This window comes from Callorhinus ursinus, unplaced genomic scaffold, assembly GCF_003265705.2.
Source record: "Callorhinus ursinus isolate GAN/ISIS: 27379988/994484 unplaced genomic scaffold, GSC_fseal_2.0 scaffold25, whole genome shotgun sequence".
Classification (NCBI taxonomy): Eukaryota; Metazoa; Chordata; class Mammalia; order Carnivora; family Otariidae; genus Callorhinus; species Callorhinus ursinus.
Genome location: NW_027397087.1, coordinates 27,179,420 through 27,206,264, shown reverse-complemented (window position 1 = coordinate 27,206,264; position 26,845 = coordinate 27,179,420). Strand labels below are relative to the sequence as shown.

Sequence of the window (26,845 nt, the reverse complement as noted above, 5' to 3'; positions counted from 1 at the left end):
ATGTTCAAACACAGGTTGCTGGGCCCTACTTCCAGAGTTTCAGATTCAGTAGGTCTGGGGCAGGGCCTAATAAGTTGTGTTTTTAACACACTTTGAAAACCAGTGTTTTTTACGTGTTAGTATTAAATTTAACTTCTTTAGAAAACAAAATCTAGAAGCCTCCTGGGTAAAACATTTCTGTATTTGGCTCAGGCTTTTGTTGAGTTCAAACTTGTTTATTTTAAAATATCTTATACATTCACTGTCCTTGGTTCTATGAAGGTGCCAAAAAGGAAGGAGCTGCTGGATTCTTTAAAGGAATTGGAAAGGGGCTTGTGGGCGCTGTGGCTCGTCCAACCGGTGGAATCATAGATATGGCCAGCAGCACCTTCCAAGGAATTCAGAGGTAATTAGGTACACGTACTGTGTGCAAGGTTTGGGTCTGTGTGCTAATGTCTGCTAGACATACATCAACAGGTTAAACACTTGGCCTGCTCTTCAGGATGTTGACATCTAAGTGAAAGCTATGACAGGTTCACAAGGTGGGGTGCCACCAGAGAGGAGTAAGAAGAGACAGTTTCTACGGTTCACTTTCTCTTTTTTTCAACAAATGTTGATTGGTACCTACTGTATGCCAGGCCCTGTGCTAGCTGCTTGCACAGGGAGTAGACAGCCTCATCTGTGCCTTTGTTATTTTGTTATTTTCTTTTCTTTAAGGAAAGGTGGGGGGAACCTGGAGTCCAGTAGACTTTGTTTTAATACTTGGTGCATTATAATGGGCATATTATTTAAAATTACTCTGTTTTTATCAAATATTGATATAATATGGAATGTAGTACAGTATTTAATCCACACATACATTTGTAGGTATTATTTTGAAAGATTCTTATGTATTTTCTTATATTGACTCTGTTGCCTTATACAGAGCAGCAGAATCAACCGAGGAAGTGTCCAGGCTCCGTCCCCCTCGTTTCATCCATGAGGATGGCATCATTCGCCCATATGAAAGACAGGAATCCGAGGGCTATGATTTATTTGAGGTATAAATTCTCTTCTTCATGGTCCCGGGTAAAATTTAATATTAAAGATTTCTAGGACGAGGATTTCATGGGCGGTTCTTAAAGTTCTGATTCATGAACTTCTTTAAGGATTACACGGGGAACGTCATTTGTAGAGTAGAATTTATTATCTGTTTTTTATTTTTGCATAATGTGTTAAATGAGAATGGTAATTTTTCTCTGCACAGGAACAAAGCCTTTTTTGTGCAGAAAAGATAATGTTAAAAGAAGTCATAGGCTTTATTACTGTTGGTGTGGTAGCTCATTTAGTTAACGGTTAACTTTGGTCTCCTACTTTATAGCCAATTATAGGAATTCCACTGCTTCCTTTGCTCCCAGCCAAATTAATTTATTTGGATTACTCTGTAAATCTAGACTTATTCAGGTAAACAGAAGCTGGAGGAGAGAAAAAAAAGATTATGCACAATTACAGTCTTTTTAAACCTTAAAAATATTTTAAGGTGCATTTTTTTGGCTTTTATTTTAGTTTAAACTTTACTACATTTAAATAATATATACATACATAAATTCCTTTTCTCCCTTGACTGGAATCCCCTCTCCCCCAAAATTTATTAATATTTTCCTACTTTGACTTCAAAATAATACGACTCTTCATTGTTCTTAGTCTTTGGTTTTTATTGTATGTGATTACATTTTATCTTTCTGCATGCTTCTAACTTTATTTTCTTTCTTTTTCTGCCTACACAGCAAGAACCGGAAATACAGGAGTAAATGTTTCCTATACTACTACTTGATTTCATCCTTAAAAATCAAAACAAACTGTGGTATTAATTGACTGTCTTTGATTTATTTAGATTGAGTGTTCATTTCAGTGAGGTCTTCTTTACAACTCTCCCCTCTCTCTCAACTTTTTATGGTAGTGGCTTGACTACACACAAAGGTGGTGGTATTCCTGGTAATACTGCACAGGAATAAGGGATCAGTATAAAAGATTAAAGGGTGTAGGAAATTAACTCTCCTCTTTTTTTAGTTGGTGAAAGACTTTCTTGTGTCCAGAAGCAGACAATTTTACTATCATTTGGAAAATTTTATCTTTTCTTATGGTATTCATGTACTTTCAGGTAAAGTCGAAAAACAAGGACAATTCTCATGTCCAATCTATTATGTGTTCTTTACATTTGTGAGTCCTGATGATGGAATTACATAGCTATGTGTCACCCTTCACCCAAGATTGACTCAAATTATGGGGCTGTTAACTGGGGCATATGTTTTAATAATTGAAATATAAGTTGCTATTGATCCGTCCTTAGACCTCAGATAAGAGTTGAGACATGAATTTTGAGATTTTCCTTAATCTCTTTTTTCTTTTTTTACCTCTCAGTACTCTTGCTAGTCAAATGGCAATCATTTTATAATTATGTTATATACATTCTCAGCCTTTAGCATTTTTGCTTTTCAGAACTTGAATCTCCTTGTTAGTTATGCTTATTTCACAATTAGTGTTTTTAATTAACATAAAAAGAAGTTGAACATATAATTTGGCAAATTATTTAAGTGTCCCCTGAATTTATAAATATCTTTATTTTGTATAGATATCTGTATTTTTAAAAAACCAACCCTTTTAGCTTTTAAGTTCTTAAAGAGGATTTGTTATCTTAGAACAAAAATAATTCTAAACTATTATTTTGAAATTAGTACCCTTGTAGTTAGTTCTGAAAATAAATTGTGTTTTGATTTCTCTCCTTATTATAAATGATAGAGATGTTTGATTTGATTTAGCAGCATCTTATCTGGCAGCTTTCATTCTTCTCCCCAAAATTGAAACCAAAGTGTACACTTATATTTAATGTGCCATCCATTTAAAGAGAGTGAAACTGCTGACATATAACTGTTCAGTTGGACTCTATACTGTTTAAACTGCAGTTACCGAAAGAATAAGTTGAATGCTTCTTATTTAAAACAAGCACTTTAAAGAAGAAAGAATGACAGCCAAAGATCAGCCGAAACCATAGCTGACAAACTTTTCTTGTGCCTAGATAATTGAGGGTTGGCAAAAATGTCACCGCATGTACAGTTTCTCTGAGAACCAAGCACATAACTAATTCAAGATGCTGTCTTAAATCATCACTAATAATTAGCCTTCCTTCTTAGGTAATTAGCCTTCCTTCTTAGGTAAAAGTAACGGTTTTTAATTTTCCTGGATATATTGAAATTTTAATGAGACTTGACTTTTGGGAAATTGTATAACTTGTTTAAATTTTTTTCTTATGGTTTACTTTTTGTTTGTTTAGCTCTATGTTATTAACCTTGTGATTTCCCTTTTTACAATTGCATGTCTATAAACACAAAATTCAAGTAACTTTTTATTATTTTAGCTAAATATATCTTGTCTGATTTATTAGTTTTTGTTGTGATATCAGACAGTCTTTTAAACTTTAATATATTATTATAGTTACCAGAAGAAATAGAATGGTTGTACATTAATGAGAGGACGTGGTAATTTTTTTCCATGGATGACAAGGATAGGCATGGATAGTTAAATTCAGGTTATTTCATTCCTTGCCTATCTTGCTGTAATCACTTTGGTATGAAGTATTTATTGATTATCTGAACTGTGCTGGATATACAAAAGAAATAAGACTTCAGTCCTTAAGGGACCAAGTATAACAAAATGTGTAAATAGTAAAGAGCACTATAGTGTAAAACTCTGTCCTCCCAGCCCTTACTGTAACATGGGTACATTCTAAATAATTTATTTGGGAATCTTTTCATTTACCCCATTTTCTTTTTCCCTTGAGTATTGCTCTGTATTCTTTACTTAGCTTTGAAAGTTACTAAATAATATACTTTGTTTTCATAGGATATGCTTTCCTGCTTATCCTTTATTCTCCTAAGATAATTACTGTTTACACATGCATATATGCACGCACACACGCGCACACACACACACACATACATACACACACACCCATACATACACACATACACATATACACACACATACATGTACACACACACACACATATATACACACATACACACACACATACACATACACATATATATAGCCAGTTTTTATTTAATATTCTTTTGGCTCACATACTTACGACTATATAATATTTAAAATGGTGTTTGTTGCTTTTTTATTTTAATTATGTTTTTCCATGTTCATAGAAATGCTTCATTCTTAATTCTTGCATTACCGTCTCTTGAAGTAACCTTACAGTGTGTATTTGACCGTTCCAAGTTGTTGGCATTGAAGATGCTTCTGTTATTTTACTAATAGTAATAATTCTGTGATAAACATCATTATGCATATTGCTTTTTCGTGTGTTATTTCCTTAGAATTTACTTGAAAATATTGAATGCTTTTGCTAAAATATTGTAAATTCTTCAAGTTGCATTTTGGGAAGGGAGAGTGAGTATTTTATCAGCTAATCTGGTTTCCTGCTGCCATCAGTGACTGAATATCTTAATCTGATCTCAGAGTGTAGTGGATTTTAGTTGAGCTGAAAACAATTTCTATAGTGTAGTGTGATGATAAATTATACTTTAAAAGCTTTCAGTGGTTCAAAGCACAACAGCCTGATAACTAATGAAAATGCATACAAGATGGAGAGTGGGTAGTACTTCTTTCACATTGCATCTCAGATCTAAATATTTTAACACTTAAATTTCAAAGCTGAAAATAAGTGTACTGAATTGTTCTATTCATTTCCCATTTTCTCTTTATTAAAGAACTTAAGGTATAAATGTTAAAAGATTTTAGCTAATTCACACAGGCAAGATGTGAAACAAGTGACTTTAAATCCCACTTGTTTCTGAGACTCATTCTGAAGATGAGATCCCACTTCTTTGGGGATTCATCTTCTGTGTTCCTGGCTTTTCATAATTGTCAAGGAATGACTGAACTGAGGATTTTTGAAAAAATGTGTATGTAAGCATTAAAATAACAACAGATGTGTTTGCTTGTGATTATTATTGATTATGTTTTCCTTTTGATAATATTGATGTTGTATTCTGGGTTACAAATGTCACAGTCTTATTAGGTATGTTTTTCTTCTGTAGTTTCATATACATTATATCATCTGATCTTTAATCATGCATTATAGATAATGTCAATAATGTTTCACTAGCACTGATTATAAAAAATAACTTCATTTTTTAATGTGTGCTAATTTAAATCACAATAGTTTGGAGATAGTTGAAATGAAAATAAATGTATTTTAATGTGCTACCATTTATACTTGAATTACTTAATGCTTGTTTATTGACTTTAGCAATAAATTGTGCCAGCTCTTTGAAATCTTAGAAATTCTTTGTGTTAATATTGACATTATATTTTCTTTTCTATCAAGAATATAATTTGTTACATACATGTACTTTTCATGCATGTTTAATCTATAAGACCAAATTCTCAAAAACAGTAAATATCGGTTATCTTGGAATTTTATTATGTGTATATCTATCTCTGTGTAAATCAGTGGTTCTTAACCTCTGAGAAGGATCACAGACCACTTAAAAAATCTGATGAAAAATACGAACCATCCTCTGAAAAAAGTTGCAGAACCACATTTTCAAAATGATATATGCTATTTTAGGTGGTTCATAGACCTCCCAGAGTTCTTCCATGGACCCGAGATTAAGAACCCCTGTAATGTTAATGTCACACCCATTAATGAAAATGTGTGATTATTTCTGCTAAATATTTTTAAACCTCTGAGTTATCACAGAATGAGGATATATTTTATCAGAAGATCACTTAGTAAGCATTTAATACAGATTTGTCGTTTAAGGCATAGTGGAAGTTAATTTATAAACATGCTGTGAATATTTTTCTAGCTTCACAGGCCAATATTGTGCCTTTGTTTCTAATAATTTTTTCCCTAACTAGCACTGTTACTATAATTAACTAATACATAGTATTGGAAATACTATTTGGATGCTTGTACTATGCAAATCTTGAGTCTTGTTTTCTTTTCAGAATCATATCAAAAAGTTAGAAGGAGAGACTTATCGATACCACTGTGCTATTTCTGGAAGCAAGAAGACAATCCTTATGGTTACAAATAGGTATTAACTTCAAGTGACATTTTTTCAAATGCAAACTACATAGATGATAAGACTTTTGAAAACTAAAATGGCAGAGGATTTGGAGAACTACACTTAAATTATAAAATGTTCATTGTCATTAAATCAAAAAAATACAGTCTAGATGGGTCCTTTAAGGTTACCTGTTCCAACCCTCTCGTTTTGGAGATGCTGAAACTGAGACTTAGTATGACTTAGAGTGTTATCCCAGTTACACAGCTACTGAGTGGAGTCTAGAATGGACTTTGTAGGTGTAATAGTCATACTGTTACGTGTGAATTGTAAATCCAGCTATGGAGACTGAATTCATGAGTCACCTTTTCTTACTAGGTTTTATTTTAGATGATTAACCTACCTTTTTTAAGGATGGTATTACTTCTGTGTGTTTTTCTAATTTTTTTCTAAGTGTTTTGGGAGTGGTAGGTAATTTTTCCAAATAAAAGAACTTAAACTACTAAGTTTTATTTTCCTGAGATTTTTCCTATATCACGTATTTCAAAATGACTATTATATGTTAATAATTTTCAAAACCTTCTAAGTTATGTATTTCATAGGACTAAGAGTACTTACAGTAGGCAGAAATCTGTGTTAGATTCCTTACTACTGCATTGAAATACATTTGGATGGGAAGAAGAAAAAGGAGAACTAAAATGACAGGATTCTGATTTAAACCATGAGCTTTTTCAAGGAGTTAACCAACCAGTCATATGATTTGTCCATTAAGTAAAAATATTCACAAAACAATCTAAAAAGTGTTTTTTACTGATTGGACAAGTAATCATTTATTTTTTTATCCCCATAATTTTGTATTTTATCCATTAGATTAGGCCAAAAACAATGTTTATTTGTATTATATGTTGTACTTAGCTGGAATGACAATGTGTTAATTCATTTTAAAATTGTATACCTTTTATATAATTCAACACTAGGTAATGGAAATCGGGGGTTTTTTGGTGGGGGGTTGTTTCTGGTAATACTTAATACTTTAGAACTTGTTTGATTTAGGTATTTTGTGGGAATATTACTGTATACATTATATATCTGGTTTTTCCTCAAGTAAAATGCAAAATCATAGTAATTTTAAATCTAATCACACAGCTTTTTGGTGTTTAAAAAAAATGACTCTTTCATTGCTAGACTTATGCTTATTTGCATTGTAGATAATACAGATCAGGAGTCAACAAAATTTCTTTAAAGGGCCAGATTGTAAATATTTAGTTTTCGACGGCCATACTGTGTTTCCCAGCTATTCAGCTCTGTCCTTGTGGTGGGAAAACACTCATGGACAATATGTAAATGAATGGGGGATGGCTGTGTTCCTGTAAGATCTTATTTACTAACACAGGCCATGGGCTGGATTTGGCTCACAGGCTGTAGTTTGCCCACCCCTGATAAAGACAGTAATTTAAAGGATGAAAATAAAGTAACCATACATTGTGGTTTGTCTAGGACAGAGCTGGTTTGCACTTTTTGTCCCAGTGAAATTATTAGTAGCCACCCCTTTCATTCTTAAAAATGTCCTCATTTGAATCATAAATTATGATAACCCCTAAAAATAGCCTTTACCAGCAATCCCACCAGTTGGCTATATATGTATTTTATAAAAACTATGTATTTCTTCAGCCAGCTGCAGTATATGTATTTTGTAAAAACTACAAAAAATATATTATGTATATTTAACTAACCTAGGTTTTTCACCAAACAATGTATTATGATCATCTTCCCAGACCATTAGATGTTCTTAGACAACATGGTTTTTAATGACTGTACTGTTGTATTTATGGATATATTCTGACTTATTCAGATGCTGCCTTCCTATTTGATACTTAGTGTTTTCTTCCCAATATTATAAACACATCTTTGCAGCTAAGTCTTTTTTTCTATAATTATTTCCTTAGGATGAGTTCTTATCAGTGAGATTGCTGATTTAGAAACTGAAGATTTTTGAGACCCTTTTATATATTGCCAACTTGTTTTATCAGAACAATTATATTGATTTTTTTTTTTACATACAACTAACAGTGTAAGAGAATGCCCTTTATCCTGTGAGTTTTGCTAAGACTAGTGTTATTTAAACTTTTTTGTTTTTGCTAACTTAATGGGCAGAAAATAGTTCTTTGTTTTAATTAGCATTTATTTGATTGCTAATGAATATGAGCATTTTATGCATTCATCATCGATGTATATTTTCTGTTCCATGAATTGCTTTTTCATATCCTTTGTTCATTTTTTATTATGTTGGTCTTTTTCTTACTGAATTTAAGTAACATTTTATAAATTAATATTAGCCCTTTTTACCCAATGTATTATTAATATTATGATTACTTTTTGAGTTTTCCAATATATATAGGGCTTTTAATTTTTCCATATTGAAATTCATCCAAAATGTGGTCTGAATTTTTTTTTCTTATCAGTTTTTAGAAAGAAAATACGAGTTCTCATGACCCAATTTATTTGGCCATATCTCCCCTAGTTGGTCCTAACTCCTGCTTAGTATTTTATTTTAGTAATCTTCATTAGGAAATTGTTCTCTGAATAGACATTTTTTTAACCATCTGTGTTAGTCTGTATGGGCTACTGTAACAAAAATTCTATGGACAGGCATCTTAAACAACAAACATTTATTTCACACAGTTCTGGAGGCTGGGAAGTCCAAGATCAGTGTGCCAGCAGATTCTGTGTCTGGTGAGGGCTCACTTCCCGGTTCATAGACGGCCGTCTTCTTGCTCTATCCTCACACGGCAAAAGTGGTGAGGGAGTGTTCTCAGCTGTCTTTTATAAGGGCACTGTTCCCATTCCTGAGGGCTCCAACCTCATGATCTAATCACCCCCAAAGGCTCCACCTCTAATACCATCACATCAGGGTTGGGATTTGATGTATGACTTGGGGGAAGATATAAACATTCCAACCATTGCACTATCAATGTCTGACAGAAATAGGGACACAGATAATAGTGATATCTTCTGTTCCCTCCTCATCTAAAGGGGGACCTGTACATTAGTGACATCACAGTGTGCTGGGTGCTAAGATAAAGTGATATACAGAGACTCTGAAGACAGAGGAAAATCTCTTGGTCCAGTAAGGTGGGAACCAAGGTGTCAGGGTTAAGGTGTTAGGGAGGAGGTACTTGAGCTGGGTCTTCATACATGTAAATGGCAGACAGGGATAAAACAGTATGGCACTTTGAACGGCAAGATCATTTGAAATGGCTGGACAGAGTGTTGGTGGGGAAGCATTGGGAGGTGAAATAAGTTATAGGTGTCTGCTCATGACATCTGAAGGGTATAGATTTTATCATTAATGTGATGGAAGATCACTAATTTCTTTAAAAGTATAAACATTTTATTGCTCATGATTGCAGCCTTTCACATAGATGTATGTACACATAGTTCACACATAAGTCCCTCTTTTTCTCACTCCCACTGAAGGCTTATACACAAGGACTAATATGATGAGGTTTGCAGTTTAGAAAGATCTCTGGCAGCAGTTTGGCTGCTGGATTGGAGGAGGATCACAATGGAGTCGGGAACCAGAGACCAGGTTAGTTTTCTATTGTTGCACAGAAAATTAACATAAAATTAGCAGCTTAAAACAACACAGACTTACTGTCTCACAGTTTCCCTGGTTCTGGAGTAGGCTATGGCATGGCGGGGCACTCTGCTCAGGGTCTTTCAGAGGCTTAAATCAAGGTGTAAACTTCCTTTCTGAAGGCTCTGGGAAAGAATTCACTTCTAAGCTCATTTAAATGTTGTTGGCAGAATTCAGTTCCTTGCAGTTGTAAGACTGATATCCTAGTTTCCTGGATCTCTGTCAGCTGGGCACCTGCTCTCAGCATCTGGAACCTACCCTCATTTTTGTCATGTGGCTTTCTGCATCTTCATCCCAGCAACCACACTCTGGATTCTCAGTCTCCAGCCCAGACTTAAAGGGCCCCTGTAGTTATGTGACCCCCACGCAGATAAACTTTTTCTTAAAATCACCTGTGCCTTCAAAAACAGACATATAGACCAATGAAACAGAATAGAGAGCCCAGATATGGACCCTCAACTCTGTGGTCAAATAATCTTTGACAAAGCAGGAAAAAATATGCAGTGGAAAAAAGACAGTCTCTTCAATAAATGGTGCTGGGAAAATTGGAGAGCTATAGACAGAAGAACGAAACTCAACCATTCTCTAACACCATACACAAAGATAAACTGAAAATGGATGAAAGACCTCAATGTGAGACAGGAATCCATCAAAATCCTAGAGGAGAACATAGGCAGTAACCTCTTTGACATCGACCACAGCAACTTCTTTCAAGATACATCTCCAAAGGCTAGTGAAATAAAAGCAAAAATGAACTTTTGGGACTTCATCAAGATAAAAAGCTTCTGCACAGCAAAGGAAACAGTCAACAAAACAAAGAGGCAACCCACAGAATGGGAGAAGATATTTGCAAATGACAGTATAGGCAAAGCACTGATTTCCAAGATCTGTAGAGAACTTCTTAGACTCAACGCCCAAAAAACAAGTCAAAAAACGAGCAGAAAACATGAACAGACACTTCTCCAAAGATGACATACAAATGGCTAACACATGAAAAAATGTTCATCATCATTAGCCATCAGGGAAATTCAAATCAAAACCACACTGAGATATCATCTTACACCAGTTAGGATGGCAAAAATTGACAAGGCAAGAAACAAAGAAACCACCACTGAGAGGTTGTGGAGAAAGGGGAACCCTCTTACGCTGCTGGTAGAAATGCCAGTTGGTACAGCCACTTTGGAAAACAGTGTGGAAGTTCTTCACATTAAAAACAGCTATCCTATGACCGAGCAATTGCACTACTGGGTATTTACCCCAAAGACACAGATGTGGTGAAAAGAAGGGCCATATGCACCCCAATGTTCATAGCAGCAATGTCCACAATAGCAAACTGTGGAAAGAGCCGAGATGCCCTTCAACAGATGAATGGATAAGGAAGATGTGATCCATATATACAATGGAATATTACTCAGCCATTAGAAAGGATGAATACCCAACTTTTACATCAACATGGATGGGACTGGAGGAGATTATGCTAAGGGAAATAAGTCAAGCAGAGAAAGTCAGTTATCATATGGTTTCACTTATTTGTAGAACATAAGGAATAGCACGGAGGACATTAGGAGAAGGAAGGGAAAATTGAAGCAGAGGGTGGGGATCAGAGGGGGAGACAAACCATGAGAGACTATGGACTCAGAAACAAACTGAGGGTTTGAGAGGGGAAAGGGGTGGGGGGATGGGTTAGCCTGGTGATGGGTATTAAGGAGGGCACGTACTGCATGGAACACTGGGTGTTACACAAAAACAATGAATCATGGATCACTACATCAAAAATTAATGATGTATGGTGACATAACATAATAAAATTAAATAAAAAATCACCTGTGCCTTATAATAAAATCTAATCTTGGGGGAGAAATCCATTATATTCATAGTCATGGGGATTATATAGGCCTATATACCAGAGGATGGAGAATCTTTGGGACCATCAAAGAAGTCTGTCTGCCACACGGACTGTGGCGATTATCCCAATAGGAAGCAGTGAGGCCTACACTAAAATAATGAAGACAGATAATAAGGGGGCAGCCTTGAGAGACCAGGGCCTGGCAACTGATTGAATGTGGAAGAGAAGGGAATATGAGATGACTTTCTGGTTTGGGGCTCAAGTACCAAGAGGATTGGTATTACTATTTACAGTAATTTAAAGAAAAAGATTATTTTTGTTTGTTTTTGAATTTAGTGAGTTTGACATAGATTTGAGGTGTCAAAGTAGAGGTGTCTCAGTAGTCAGGGGACAGATACAGATGTAGATTATAAACGTAGGTGTAGGTCATTGGAGTTCGGATAAGGATTGGAGTTGAGATCTTGGAGATTTTCTGAGAGAGTGTGTCAAATAGAAGACCAAGATGGTAAACATGGAACAGGAGGAAGAGAATGACAGAGATTTAGGGTGGTAGGAGAACAATATTATTATTGGCATGGTCAGGAGAAGAGAGAATGTAACGACAGTGGGAATGGTGAATTTGCATTTGACACAGTGATTTATAATAGTTATCTGTAACTCTTAGCTCTTGGGATTCTTTCTCTTTTGGAACAGGAGGCAGAGGGAATGGAATCTGCTTCCTCGAGACTGTTCGGAATATGGTGTGGTGTTGAAGGATGTCACAAGGATGAGAGGGCACTACTGGTATTTGTAGGCTGGGGCTAGGGATGCTGAACTTCCTACAGTACACAGCAGTCCCAAGTCAGCCCTAAATTCCTGTTGTTCCTCTGTTGAGAAATACAGTGCCGGGGGTTTATTTCCATCCCCACCCTCCATCAGTCACCAAGTTCATTCAGCTCTACTTCTAAGCGTCTAGAACCTAGCTTGCTCTCCCCCCTTGTCAGAGCTGCTGCCTTAACTGAGGTTCTCACTGTTTCCTGGTTGGACTATCATAGTAACTTTCTACCTTGATTGTCTGTCCCACCTCTCCTTCCTAGGGCCATGACTCTAAAATAGGAAACTTGATCATGAAATTTCCCATTGCCTATAGATTTAAGTCAAAATTTACTAAAATTGCAACAACAACAACAACAACAACAAAAATACCCACAAAAAAACTTCAAGATCTGACACTAAGCTAATTTTCTCACCTCTGTGTAGATCTAGTATTCCAACTACAGACCTCTACATTCATCAAATAAACCTTCCCTTATACTCCTCTTTATGTCAATGCTCTGCTCCCTTTGTCTGGACTGTCTCTGCCCTTTCCCACCTGGAGAACTTTCAAGAGTCCACTCTTATACCACATACTTTACCCACATAATCAGTCCCTCTTTCTGGTGCTCCTGAAGAATTTTTCTCACACTGTGCTTCTGCACTCATCTCACTGTGCTGTCGGATATATTCACATGTTTATTTCCCTTCTAACCTAGGAGTGCCTCTCAAGCAGAAATCCTACCTTCTTTGTTTCTCCAGCACCCTGGATATTTGTAGAATTATCAGTTCCTCTACTTTCCTAGTTATGCTTTCTGTAATAGAAACTTCAGAATCAAGTATGGTTATATCAGTAATTAATCTGAATCACACACTGGGAAATCAATGTGGTTGTCTTTTAAGGATTCTTTTTCCTTTTTTTAAGGACGATTTTTCTTTTCTTTCCTTTTCTTTCTTCTTCTTCTTCCCCTCCTCCTCCATGTTTTTTTGCTATTGAGTAAAATGGGATACCTACTCTGTGATACAGTACGTCACTGTTAAAGTGTTCAAACCTGATATTTATTAGTAGGCCTAAAATGAGTCTTTGCTGACATTTGAGGTTTGTGACATTTCCTGCACGTTCTTTCTTGACTGGAAGGCATAAATGATTGACAGTAAAGAGCAATTAATAATTTTCCAAGTAAAACATTTTCAGGGGCTTCTGCCTTTATTGCTTCCCAGATGAGAGTACAGCCTGTTCCTTACATGTTTCAAAGATGATTTCAGTTTTTCGGTCAGTTAAAAAAAAGGACACTTTTCTGAATTTTGCAAGATTTGCAGAAGGGGAATTTTTGAAAGTCTGCCGTGTTAGTTGGTAGGTACTGTATTTGCTTTTTGACAGTTACCTAGATTTTTTATTTTTTAATGTGAAGTGTTAAAAATTGTGAAGCATACTGATTTTTTTTTTTTAGTGCCAGGTTATATTGTTTACTGAGTGAGTACTGCCTATGACATCCACAGAGTGAAATATTAGAATAATTAATATCTTTATGACTACCTGAGTGTTTTTGTTTCCTTTTGCAAAATAGGCGAGTGTTGTGTATAAATGAAGTTGAAATCCTCGGCCATATGTCCATAGACTGGCAGTGTCCATTTGAAGATTTTGTACTTCCTCCCAGTGTCCATGGAAACCTGCTAAAAATTTCAGTCAAGGTAAGAAAACATGAATCACATGTTTAGAGCCAAGACTTTGTTAAACGAGTGGAAACCAGTGCTTTCTGGCTGCCTTACAGTTAACTACACAGAGTGTTTGAAGGATCATCACTATGATGATGATTATATTACTGTTACTATAATACGGTGAAATGTAAGGAAAGATGTATAATCAATTTATTTCTGTACTGTATTTTTTTTACAGTCCTTGATTGTGTTGAGTGTCCAGTGAAAAAATTAGGATGTTGATGCTTTCTTTTTTGGTAGAATAAAGCATTAGTAAATACAGTTTTTTTGTTTGTTTTTTTACTTCATAGGAATATTTTGCTGTAATCTTAGATGCTTTTTGGAACATGCCCTTTTTTAGGCTTTTAGGAGATTATTATAAATATTATATCTAAAACACTCATGTTTTATCATATTTGGCACTTACAGGATACTAATACAATTTAAGTATATGATAATACTCTTCCTTCCCATCATTTTCTAAAGAAGAACTTTTAATTACATAGCAAGTAATTAGCAGAAATGATACCCCAACCCTTTGCTTAGTTCTCAGGCCCACTTTACTTTGAAATGTATCATTTTTCTCATATATATTATAAATTTATTTTCACCCCTTTAAAAAAACTACAAATTGTCATTCTGAGGATGGTAATTCCTGGAGTATGTATTTTCTCCTAAACAATAATGGTATTATTTCTATTACTGAAACTATCTGAAAAACATTTATCATAAAATTTAATAGAGATGCAGGTACTATTACCCTTTAATTTATGTTTTCTTTTCATAGAAGTTTACAAATAAAAGAAACTGTGAAACAATACCATTTTTGCATTTCAGCCTTATCTCATTGTAGAACGTCAAAATTGAAAGAGCCCCTTGATATATGAAACCTGGTTTTCAAAACAGAGAAGATTCTGTCACTCTGCATATATATTCAGTTATCACTTTTCTTTCACATCAGTGGTGAGAACTGACTCAATGTGTTTTACATTATATAAGAATTTTATCTATCAGCCAAGGAAATGAAGGAAGGGTTTTTTGATTTGTCAGATGTGGTGAGTTATCAAGTGGTGTTTCTGTAGGCTATTTATCATAGCCTGTAGAAAGCCATTATTTTATCCAGATAGATATGTACTCATCCAATTTCATAAATTCTAACAGCTCACGTATGGAACCACTATCCTTGTACCAAAATGATTTAGTTCTTATCATACCTGAATATGGATATTTGGTTAGTCTGTAGGTTATAAAATAGAATTGACATTTAAGCATCCAATTAAAGGATATGGTTTTTTTTTTCCTTCCCCAGAATAATTTCTTTTCTGTCTTTGTTTCTTCTGAAACAGGAGCAGGGTCTGTTCCACAAAAAAGGCAGTGTCAGTCACGGCTGTCGGAACATTTACTTTCGGGACACCACCACAGCAGAGGTAAACAATTTAAAGAATGCCCCTTTAGTTTTTTTGAGCTGCAAGATTTTTTTAAAAATCTATTATAATAATACCCATTATTTCTCCTGAAAGATTTTCCAGTTTTAACTCTGGATGGATAGGTGAGCTTAAAATAATATACTGTGGGCTTACGGGTGGAAGGGTCTTATTTTGCACAACCCGTATAGACTGTGTATTCTTGTCCTTCGCTGTTGGACCTGTGTTGAGAGCTTCATTCAGCTTTTATTTTCATGCCTTTCTCCTCCACATGAGCCTGTACTTGTCTTTACCATTCATAGTAAATATTTTATTTTACAGAAAGTATATAATGCCATTGATGACGCACAGTCAATGAGACACCAGCAAAAATTGATGAAGCAATCTTCACTGAAACTTCTCAGGCCCCAAATACCATTTTAATCACAGATCCCAGGGGGCTGCTACTGGGAGAAAAACCAACCAATCAGTCTTGTCTATAAATCACTCTTCTTTATCTTGTTAAAGAGAATTTTTCAAGCACTCCTTTAGTTTTAGAATTTTTTTTCTAGGATTGCAGGTATTGGATTTTCCATGTTTTCCCCTTTAGGCTTGACTCTAATTTTGTAACCATCTGTATGTCAGCAACTCACTTCTACACTGCCACCTAAATGGGTCAGGCCCTCAAAGAAATATCACTTGAAACTCAGAGTGAAGTTTCCATTAATGTTAAAGTTATGAAACAAAGGGCAATGGACCTGTTTTTAATTAAAGTTTTTGCTGAAGAATAAGAAAAGAGCTATAGAAGGTTTGGACAAACCTTTGGACAGGTGTTGGATATTTTATTTAAAGGTAATTTGTTCGGTAACTGAACTGAGATCCTATTTTTGGTAAATCAGATAACTGAAGAAAAGCCACTAAAGGGAGAGATGACATGTTTTCTATTTTCTTTTCATGAAAACATTATTTTTCTCCTAATAAAAACATGTTTTACTTTGCTGCTTATTTTTCTTCCTTGCATTAGAATATAAAAACATATGGAGAATCAAATCTGAAAGTATCTGTGGTCTGTGCTCTGTAATGTAGTCTTCATAAAACTTCTGAAATTATTTACATGCTCCTTTGAGATGAACTTAAGTGGCACAATTTTAACTTGCCGATACATGGAAATATTGTACTTTATGTTTTTCAAGACTCAGAGATATGAAAAGCTCAATATTTTTATATTTCTAGAAATTGTTTTTTTATAAGTTGAAAGATTTTTAAGCACATCATAAACTAATACTTAATCCTATTGCATACCTAGAAATGTATTTTAAATACTTATTAGGAAGAATGAAAAATCTCTAGTTATTTTATGTATAAATAAAATAAGGCATATATAACAACACTGTGGAAAATACCTGGTAAGCATGTCCTTTGAGGGAACAAACTTATGAGAATCAGTTCAATGCAGCATTATTTTTGTCCTTTCCACATCTCACTTATGCTGATCAGAGATTTGTAAAATTACTGCTCAGAAGTATATACCTTGAATGAATCTTTACATTCACTCATGATTTTAACATGACATTTATTTCAAATCACTGAATTAATGATGAAATGAAGATGTGGACATACCTGGTTTGCTCTGTTTTTGTTGATGGGTGGTCAGGCTTCTACTATGTTTATTGATGTTTTTTAAGACCAGCCTTAAAACTTTTTAAATTTTTCCTAGTTAATAATTACTGTAGACTCCAAAAGGAGGATATAAAACTTAATAACTGATATTTGATCTATGATATAGTTATGGTGGGCTTTGCCTTTCCAACATCATTTATTTTTCTGTGAAGGGACATGTCATATATAAAACTTCTAGCCTTAAACAGAATTTCTGTATCATTCATTAATCGCAACTTATTACAGGGAGTATCATAAACAGAATTTCATAGCAAATGTGTTAGTTTCTTGTGTCTTTAAAGCTGATTTAATCAGGAATTTGAGGTATCTGGTTATATATTTCATAGGAATCACAGCTATTGATGATGTTCTAAATATTTAGGAAACCATATTGTACTGATGGCATGTACAAAACATTGAACTAAAAATTTTTTATAGAAATATATAAATTTCATCATCTCAGTTGGCTTAAAAATAAACTTTCAAATGTTTGTAACATTTTAATTTGATTTAATCCCCTGGGACAGAAATAATTCATTGGTAAAGTATAATGTCTTTTGTGTTTTTAAAAATGCTTTGAGAGTTAACTACTTGCTTATGAACTACTGAGAGAAATAAAATATTTGGTGCATTGTTTACAAGTGTGAAGACTTTGTGAGTTTGTGTTAAATATTCATATAACACTTACCTTTCCTTTCTATGTCTTTCCCTTTTCCTTTCCTAATCCTGTAATAGTGGGGACTTAAATTAATAGTAATGGAGCGCTTAAAAAATGCTAGTTAGGGAAAGGCTTTGCTGGAGGGTACTGAGGTCTCCAGTGCAAGGGGATGTATTTGACAAGGGCCCTGCTCCCACACTTTGAAATCCTTGGCTGCTTTTGCACTGGGTTATGTTTTCCATGGTTTCTCTCGCTCATTGATGGTGGGTGTATGGCAAGGATACTAGGGCAGGCCCATTCCTGGAGACAGGAATTCCTCTGAGAGCTGACTGGCTTGAAGACTCTTCAGTGGCCTTGCAGAACCTTTCTTAGACTGCATGGTAGTCTGGGAGGCTTCCACCAAGTCTGTTTCTCTCCCCTTCTTCCCCCAGTCCCTTTGCTGGGAGATCAGACTACAGATCTGAAGGCGCTCCCAGTACTGGATTATGCAATAAGAAGAACAGGTGCATGATGTGGACTGTAGCAAAGCGGGGGCATCGAAATAAGAACAAACAAAATATTGGAAGATGCATAGACCAAAGTTTCATATGAAAAATCTGATCTGAGATGGATTTACTTACGTGTGTTTCATGATTTTGAATTATGTTTGAGGGAGGACACTTATCTTTTCAGTTTTTTGTTTTATTTATTTTTGGGGGTTTTTGTTTGTTTGGTTTGTTTTGTTTTGTGCTTTAAGGCCTCTAAGTGTGTTGATCTGGTGTTACCTCTACCTGTATTTTTAAGTGTTCAACCTGCATTTCTAAGGCACACAGCCAGGACTAAAGATTAATGCTCTGGTCTTAAAATAATTAAAGAAGAGTTCTACAAATATCTATGCCAGTTAAAATATAGAGATGCAATTAGTACCAGAGCTACAAGAACCATCTTTTTACTGGGGAGAAAACTGTCTTCTTTGAGGCACAAGTCCTTTTGGTTGAGAATTACTGCCAGAAGGTCCACTAATACTGATGAAAGTGGGTTCACTGCGCTATGTATTGGTTCTGAAAAGAAAGGGAAACTCACCGGAGCAGAGGGGGGAGCACATTTCTCTTGGTAATTGTGCCTACAGTGGAAGAATTTAGGCTTATTCTTGAATTCATGCTTGAAAGTATCTTGAGTTACAAGGCTGTATCATTCAAATAGTCAACATAGTGGGTCTCTTAGATCTGAAAAAGCCTTTAGAAAGGCCTTTTGGGTTTGTTTTGTTTTGTTTTTACATACAACAGACCCACCATCCCTTACCAAATTCAAAAAAGCCCTGAAAACTAAAAAGTTTTTCATAAATTTGAAGTAAACACATTTGACGGAAAAATCTGAACTGACATTCGGCTAATTTTGGCATTTATTATTTTTGGTATAAATGAGTTGGGCTGTAGCAAAATTAATATGTTCAGTTATGGGGTACTGCTCCAGACTTCTTTGGAGGTGTAGAAGCTATGTGGTGTATGAAGCATATTGCCTTTCTAAAATTTAAAAAGCTTTGTATTCTGAATCACATCTGGTCAAAGGGTTTCAGATAAGAGATTGTAGATCTGTACACCCTCAAAATTATCAATTTATTAAAGTTGCTTCCCAAATTTTAGAAAAAAACGTAAACTACAGGAGGAGCAACTGAATTTTCTTCTACTTCGGACCATGCCAATGTTCCATTTTACAGTTATACTGGAAAATTGTTCTGATAAAATATTCAGAGTCACTGATGTTGACATACAGGAGACTGAAATATTACCATAGGATGATGCATCATAAAGATTTGTGAAAACTCTGGAGAAAAAAATACAAATTAGAACAAAGTCATGATTTCTGCCCCCCTTGTATATTAATTATCTGGTGGATGAAAAGTTTTTAGAATTGACCTCTAGTGGGAAAATAATTTGAATAGTAATGAAATAAGCTAACATGATCCTCTGCATTGATAGTATCCACTAGGATAATAGTGAACACTTCACAAAGAGGATTCAGCTCTCAGTATTTTTTTTAACTTGAAGAACCAAATGGTTTCCCCAGAGATTGACTGTAGTGCTTAAAGTTTCCCAGGGGTAGTTTAAATTCCATGATAAATAATTTTCATTAAAAATAGATTTCAGATCTTGGTCTTTGGATTTGTTTGTTTTTGTAGAAAACATTTACCTTGGGTGCCTGGATGGATCAGTCAGTTAAGTGTCTGCCTTCATCCCATGTCCGGCTCCCTGCTCACAAGGGAGTCGGCTTCTTCCTCTTCTTCTGCCCCTCTTCCCCTGCCCCCCCCCGCACTTGTGTGCAATCTCTCTCTCTCCCTTTCTAATAAATAAAATCTTTTAAAAAAATATTTATCTTATACTTCCATTTTTTTTTCTCAAACCACTTCCCTCCTTTGTCATCATTTAAGCTTTATACATCTTTTTTCCTTTCTTATATATCATTTTATTTCTTTTTACAGTACATTTCCATTATTAAATTCTCTTAAGTAGATTTTATACTGGCATTTGGCATCCTATAACTCAGGGGTCAAAAAAATCTGTTTTTGTAAATAAACACGACACCCATTCATTTGTCCTGGTTGTGGTAGTTCCCACTCTACAGCGGCAGAGTTGGATAGCTGTGACGGAACAAATATGGCTGACATATCCTAAAATAGTTACTATCTGACCCTTTACAGAACAAGTCCAACGATCTTGATATTATACTATATAATGAATCTTACAGATAGAACAGAAACAAGACATTAGATGATTTACCCAAGATCTTATGGTGAGATAGGAGCTAAAATTAGGATCTAACACCTACCAACCTCCCTTTTTTATCTCCACCTCTTCCTGGAAACAAGGATACTTGGGTCACTTTTGAATGAACATGGCCAATGTTAGCTTCTTGGGTTTCTTTTAGAACCTCATAGCCTTATCCCAAAATTATTTATGTATTTTCTCCTCATCTGTGTTTTAGGTCTAACAGTGACACAACTATTTCCCATAGTAACATTCAAAATCTAAACTGGCCCTTTGTCTAAATTTATTTTTTCCTAGAGAATTGTTATGTGTGGTCTAATATTATTGTAGCAGTTTACTAGCAAAGATAGCTTTTGAGGTATAAAAATTAGGAAATAAAAACTTTGGGTATAAGACATAAAACGTGCCTCTTTTCTAACATACAGCTGGAACGAAGAATCAAATGCAGGGTGTTCGGCCACATTCAAACCATTAGAGTTCTACTGATATCAGAAGCAAAGAAAAATGCCCAAGATACATACTTTATCACAACTAGATAGGGGCTTACCAAGGAAGAAATGATATTTTTAAGCACAGTACATCGTATGATAGAGTAGTAATGTAACAAATGAGCAGGTGTTTGAAGATTGCGATTTGAATGGAAGCTACAACATTTTAGCTTCATCAGAGGATTCTGCTGCAAATCAGTTAAGCAAGCACTTATTGATGGTTTAAATTAAGAAGCCACATTTGAACAGGGCCCACTTCCCTTCCCTATGGAGTGCTGTTAAAGATTCTTAACCTACTGTGACACTTCTGATCAAATATTCCCTATTTCATTCAATTCAGGTTGATTTACACTTTCAAAAATAGTTTAAGAAAAAGGGTGTGTGTGTCATGAATAGAGGATTAGCAGAATTCTTAATTTTTTTAAATAAAGATTTCCTAGACTCTGCAGTCATTTGAATATTAGTAACTGTGTTATGTCAGTAGTAGATTTTTTTTTCTTTAAGATAAGAGAGTCATACTTCTGAGAGATTCTGAAATAGTTGTAAGATCTTTGTGACATTTTAATACATGTGGAATTATTGACCACAAATACATTGCAGGAAACAGTTGCTTGCCCATGTTAAAGATTCCTATGGTTAAAGTTTAGAGATCTAGAAAATGCTTCTTTTGAGTTGACCCCAAATGAATAGAGTGGAAATCTTGCATGACTATTATTACAATCCAGATGGTGAATGGATACTATTGAAAACACTGTTTTGTAAGGGCCATAAAGAGCGATTACCCATGACTTATACTGGCGAATAAGAATATATTGCCCATTCTACCTAAAATTAATGATTCAATCGGTGTTGAATTATAATGCAGCTCTTTTAGAAGCACCAATAGTGCTTATTTTTATGTCAAATTGATTAATTTTAATATCATTTTTTTAGGAGAAAACATTCAGAGGCCTTTGTTTTAATTGTACTTAAATTATTATAGCAGTTTACTAGCAAAGATAGCTTTGCTAGTAATTCATAGAATTATAGAATTCATAGAATTCTATAGTAGTTATAGAATTATAGAATTATAATAGTCCCTGGTTGGAAGGTCCTTATATTCAGCATGAAGCTGTTTTCCTGTGGCTTCCACCTATTGAACTCAGTCCCAAATACTTGGGTCCATCAGAGTAAGAATGGCTTTTTCTATATGTGGAAGCCTATATATGGGAGCATTGCATAATGGAATTAGGGTTGGTCTCATGTCCTACCATTCATTCAATAAAGCATGTAAGTCTTCAAGTTCTCATCTTTTTCTGTCTACGATCCCTGATTAGACATAACTTCAAGTCATCAACAAACAGTTTACCCATGTCCTGCTCAGTTGGTACTCTGAGCTGAACCAGATATGGTACACTGCAGGAACCAAATAAGGCAGAGTGAAACTTGGACAATTCCATATTTTCTTCTCCTTTCCTGCTAGTAATAAGTATCCCAACCTATTAACTACTTAAATAAAATTACCCCATTGTTGTAATACTTGTCCCCATTATTCTACTTTATTCAACTTATAACTTTTACTTACACAAAAAAATTGTTGAATTATCCCTTTGATCACTTACTAAAAGCAAGAGTGAATTTGTGTCGTACTATAAATTTAGAAATCAAAAGACCCCCCCAAAAAATCCTTTTGCCTCCCTCAGCCTCAGTTTCTTCATTTGAAAACAAGATCTTTGGACCACATCTACCTTTTTGTGACTGTTACAAATTTTAGTTATTGATAAAACAGTAAATTTATAATTGTTATTTTGAAGTGTGAGTTGTGTTAAAGTTTTTATTCCCTCTTTCTCACAAAATCCCCATAGATATTAAATATATATTTTGAATGATCAGTAAGGTGTTTGTTTTGTTTTGTTTTGTTTTAAACCACAAAGGCTTTAACAGAAAAAGAAGTTTGAGATACTGTTGCTAGTCCTTGCATGTGAGCATAGTCTGGATGGGTGGAGAGTGCGGGTAACTCGGTGCCAAAAGAGGGCCTTTATTTGACCTGTGAGGAGGAATGACCACGTCTGGAGCCAGGCTATTGCTCTGAAGATAGAATCCTGCTTTTCTTCCTCAGAGACACACCCTCAGCAGTGCCCTTTAGTTGTCCGAGGATCCAGGCAATATTTAATGGAATCATAGCTCACATCATGCCGCACCAGACCAACCTAGGCTCTCTGTAAGATATCACTACAGTGGACTGAGTGTTTATGTTCCCCCCAAATTCATATGTCAACATTGTAACCCCCAAGGTGATCATTAGGGGGTGGGGCCTTTAGGAAGTGATTAAGTTATGAGGATGGGGCCCTCATGAAGGAAATTCATGCCTTTATAAAAGAGACCCTGAAATGCCTGGCTGGCTCAGTTGAAAGAAGATGTGACTCTTGATCTCAGGGTTGTGAGTTCAATCCCCACGTTGGCTGTAGAGATTGCTTAAATATTTTTTTTTTTAAAGAGTTGATTTAAAAAAAAGACAACCTGAGAGAGCCCTCATACCCATCCACCATTTAAGGACAGAGTAGGCACCATTTTGTCTATGAAGAAATAGGTTCTCCTATTGGGATTTCATCAAGATAAAAAGCTTTTGCACAGCTAAAGAAACAGTCCACAAAACCAAAAGACAACCGACAGAATGGGAGAAAATATTTGCAAATGATATATCAGATAAAGGGCTAGTATCCAAAATGTATAAAGAACTTATCAAACTCAACACCCAAAGAACAATAATCCAATCAAGAAATGGGCAGAAGACACGAACAGACATTTTTCCAAAGAAGACATCCAAATGGCCAACAGACACATGAAAAAGTGCTCCATGTCGCTCGGCATCAGGGAAATCCAAATCAAAACCTCCATGAGATACCACCTCACACCAGTCAGAATGGCTACAATTAACAAGTCAGGAAATGACAGATGTTGGCAGGGATGCGGAGAAAGGGGAACCCTCCTACACTGTTGGTGGGAATGCAAGCTGGTGCAACCCCTCTGGAAAACAGTATGGAGGTTCCTCAAACAGTTGAAAATAGAGCTACCATACGATCTAGCAATTACACTACTGGGTATTTACCACAAAGATACAAATATAGGGATCCGAAGGGGTACGTGCACCCCAGTGTTTATAGCAGCAATGTCCACAATAGCCAAACCGTGGAAAGAGCCAAGATGTCCATCGACAGATGAATAGATAAAGAAGATGTGGTATATATACACAATGGACTATTATGCAGCCATCAAAAGGAATGAGATCTTGCCATTTGCAACGACGTGGATGGAACTGGAGGGTGTTATGCTGAGTGCAATAAGTCAATCAGAGAAAGACATGTATCATATGACCTCACTGATATGAGGAATTCTTAATCTCAGGAAACAAACTGAGGGTTGCTGGAGTGGTGGGGGGTGGGAGGGATGGGGTGGCTGGGTGATAGACATTGGGGAGGGTATGTGCTATGGTGAGCGCTGTGAATTTTGCAAGACTGTTGAATCATAGATCTGTACTTCTGAAACAAATAGTGCAACATATGTTAAGAAAAAAGAAAAAGAAGAAGATAGCAGGAGGGGAAGAATGAAGGGGAGTAAGTCGGAGGGGGAGACGAACCATGAGAGATGATGGACTCTGAAAAACAAACTGAGGGTTCTAGAGGGGAGGAGGGTGGGGGGATGGGTTAGCCTGGTGATGGGTATTAAAGAGGGCACGTTCTGCATGGAGCACTAGGTGTTATGCACAAACAATGAATCATGGAACACTACATCAAAAACTAATGATGTAATGTATGGTGATTAACATAACAATAAAAAAATTTAAAAAAGAAAAAGAAATAGGTTCTCACCAGACACCAAATCTAGCATCATGATCTTGGACTTCCCAGACTCCAGAACTGTGAGAAATGTTTGTTGCTTATAAGCCACCCAATTTATGGAATTTTTGTTATAGCTGGCCAAAATAGACTAAGACAATCTTCCCCTCGGAAGATTCTCCTGCTGGCTAGCCCTACCACCTGAAATATTGTTGGAGACCTTGCTTTAGATAGAGGATTATAAAGGTTAGCCCTGTGGGTTAATTTGCCAAATCAGAAAGAGGGTAGGTCACTGCTAGGATTAGACTGCCAAAAAATTAAGAAATATCCAATAAAAAATGTTAGATATACTTAAAAAGTATTTAAAATGAGATACTATACAAACAGAAGAGGCAAATTTGAATAAGAACTAAGTGGATCTTCTAGAGATGGAAAATATCATTGAAATAAAAAGTTAACAACCACAACAGTAAATTAAACATAGCTGAGGTAAGAATTAGTGAACTGGAAAATTGAATTGACTCAGTACATATCCTGGAACACAGTAGAAATCAAGAGATGGAAAATATAAATAAGCGACATAGAGAATACAAAGAGAAATCCAACATACTTCTAATCCAAGTCCTAGAAGGAGAGAATAAAGAAATTGTTGATATATTCCAGAATTTATGAAAGATATGATAGATACAGGAAACGAAGTGAGCCCAGAGTAGTATTTAAAAAAAAATCCAGATGTAACTTACATTGGTTTGAAACGGTAGCAGTACAAACACAAAGAGAAAAGCGAAAAAAAACAGATTAGTGACAAAGAATCAACAATTAGACTGACAACAGAATTCTCAATAGCACCTAGGAGACAATGGAATATTTGCACATTTTTGAGAGAAAACCAACCGTCTGCCGAGTTGTGTTTAACCAGCAAAATTATCACTGAAGAGTATGGGTTAAATAACCCTTTTCAGAAAAGAAAAAAGTATTTCTACTTTCAGATCTTTTTTTAAAAAAAATTACTAAAGGATGACCTTTAGGAAAGAGGAAGTTGAACTCAGAAGGAAGGAATAAAATATAAAGTAATGGTAACAAAGAATAGATAAACTTTAAAATACTGCTTTAAATAGCAACAAAGGTGCATAAGAAGTTTATCAGAACTTTGCAAGACATGGAGAAAATTATAAAATCGTATTGAAATAAAGGTTCCATTTTCTTAGATGGGAAGTTATACAATGTTCATGAGTGGTAAGACTCATTAAAGAGTAATCATGTTCAAACTCATGTATAAGTCCCATGCAATTCTAATCAACATTCCATGAAGTATTTTTTTTAAAGATTTTATTTATTCATTTGAGACACAGAGGTACACACACACACACACACACACACACACACACAGAGCATGAGCTGGGAGAGAGGCAGAGGGAGAGGGAGAAGCAGGTTCCCCGCTGAGCCAGGAGCTGGACATGGGGCTGGATTCCAGGACCCTGGGATCATGACCTGAGCTGAAGGCAGATGCTTAACCATCTGAGCCACCCAGGCACCCCTCCATGAAGTATTTTTTTTTGTGGAGCTTGAAAGATTGTTCCAAACATTCCCATGGAAATTGCAAGGCCAAGAACTGTCAAATCAATTTGAGGAACAAGATCAAGTGGAAGGTGTGTTTTTTTTCTCTCATATTTCAAAGCTTACTACACAACCTGTAGTTTTAATGAAAATGATGTAATATTTTTGGAGAAATAGGTATATGTAACAAAATAGACTAATAACCATATATATGGAAATATGTAATATAATAAGAATAATAAGGATAGTAAATAAAACATTTTTACTGTATAAGTTTCAGGCACAATTGTAAGTGCTTTATGTAGTCTTTTTTTAAAAAGATTTACTGATTTATTTTAGGGAGAGCGAGCGAGCAGGGGGAGGGTCAGGAAGAGAGAATCTCAAGCAGATTCCACATTGATCATGGAGCCCCACGTGGGGTGAGATCATGACCTGAGATCATGACCTGAGCCAAATTCAACCAAGTGACCAGCCAGGAGCCCCAGTGCTTTACATATTCAGACTCCT

General features: G+C 35.4%; 1 protein-coding gene across 5 annotated transcripts in view; it reads left to right on the top strand.

The window, feature by feature from the left end:
- VPS13C (vacuolar protein sorting 13 homolog C) overlaps positions 1 to 17,719 on the top strand; it is a 182,356-nt gene extending 164,637 nt beyond the window's left edge. For 3 of the 5 annotated variants that reach the window (XM_073877118.1, XM_025883534.2, XM_073877120.1), the window contains 6 exons: positions 262 to 385; positions 905 to 1,019; positions 5,983 to 6,071; positions 13,885 to 14,008; positions 15,361 to 15,441; positions 15,760 to 17,719. In XM_073877118.1, the coding sequence (XP_073733219.1) occupies positions 262 to 385; positions 905 to 1,019; positions 5,983 to 6,071; positions 13,885 to 14,008; positions 15,361 to 15,441; positions 15,760 to 15,861 (635 nt within the window). In that variant the 3' untranslated portion in view covers positions 15,862 to 17,719. Of the gene's footprint in view, positions 1 to 261; positions 386 to 904; positions 1,020 to 1,745; positions 3,150 to 5,982; positions 6,072 to 13,884; positions 14,009 to 15,360; positions 15,442 to 15,759 lie in introns of those variants that run through there. The other 2 variants (XR_012373649.1, XR_012373648.1) reach the window with 2 other exon arrangements.
- Positions 17,720 to 26,845: the final 9,126 nt, after the last annotated feature.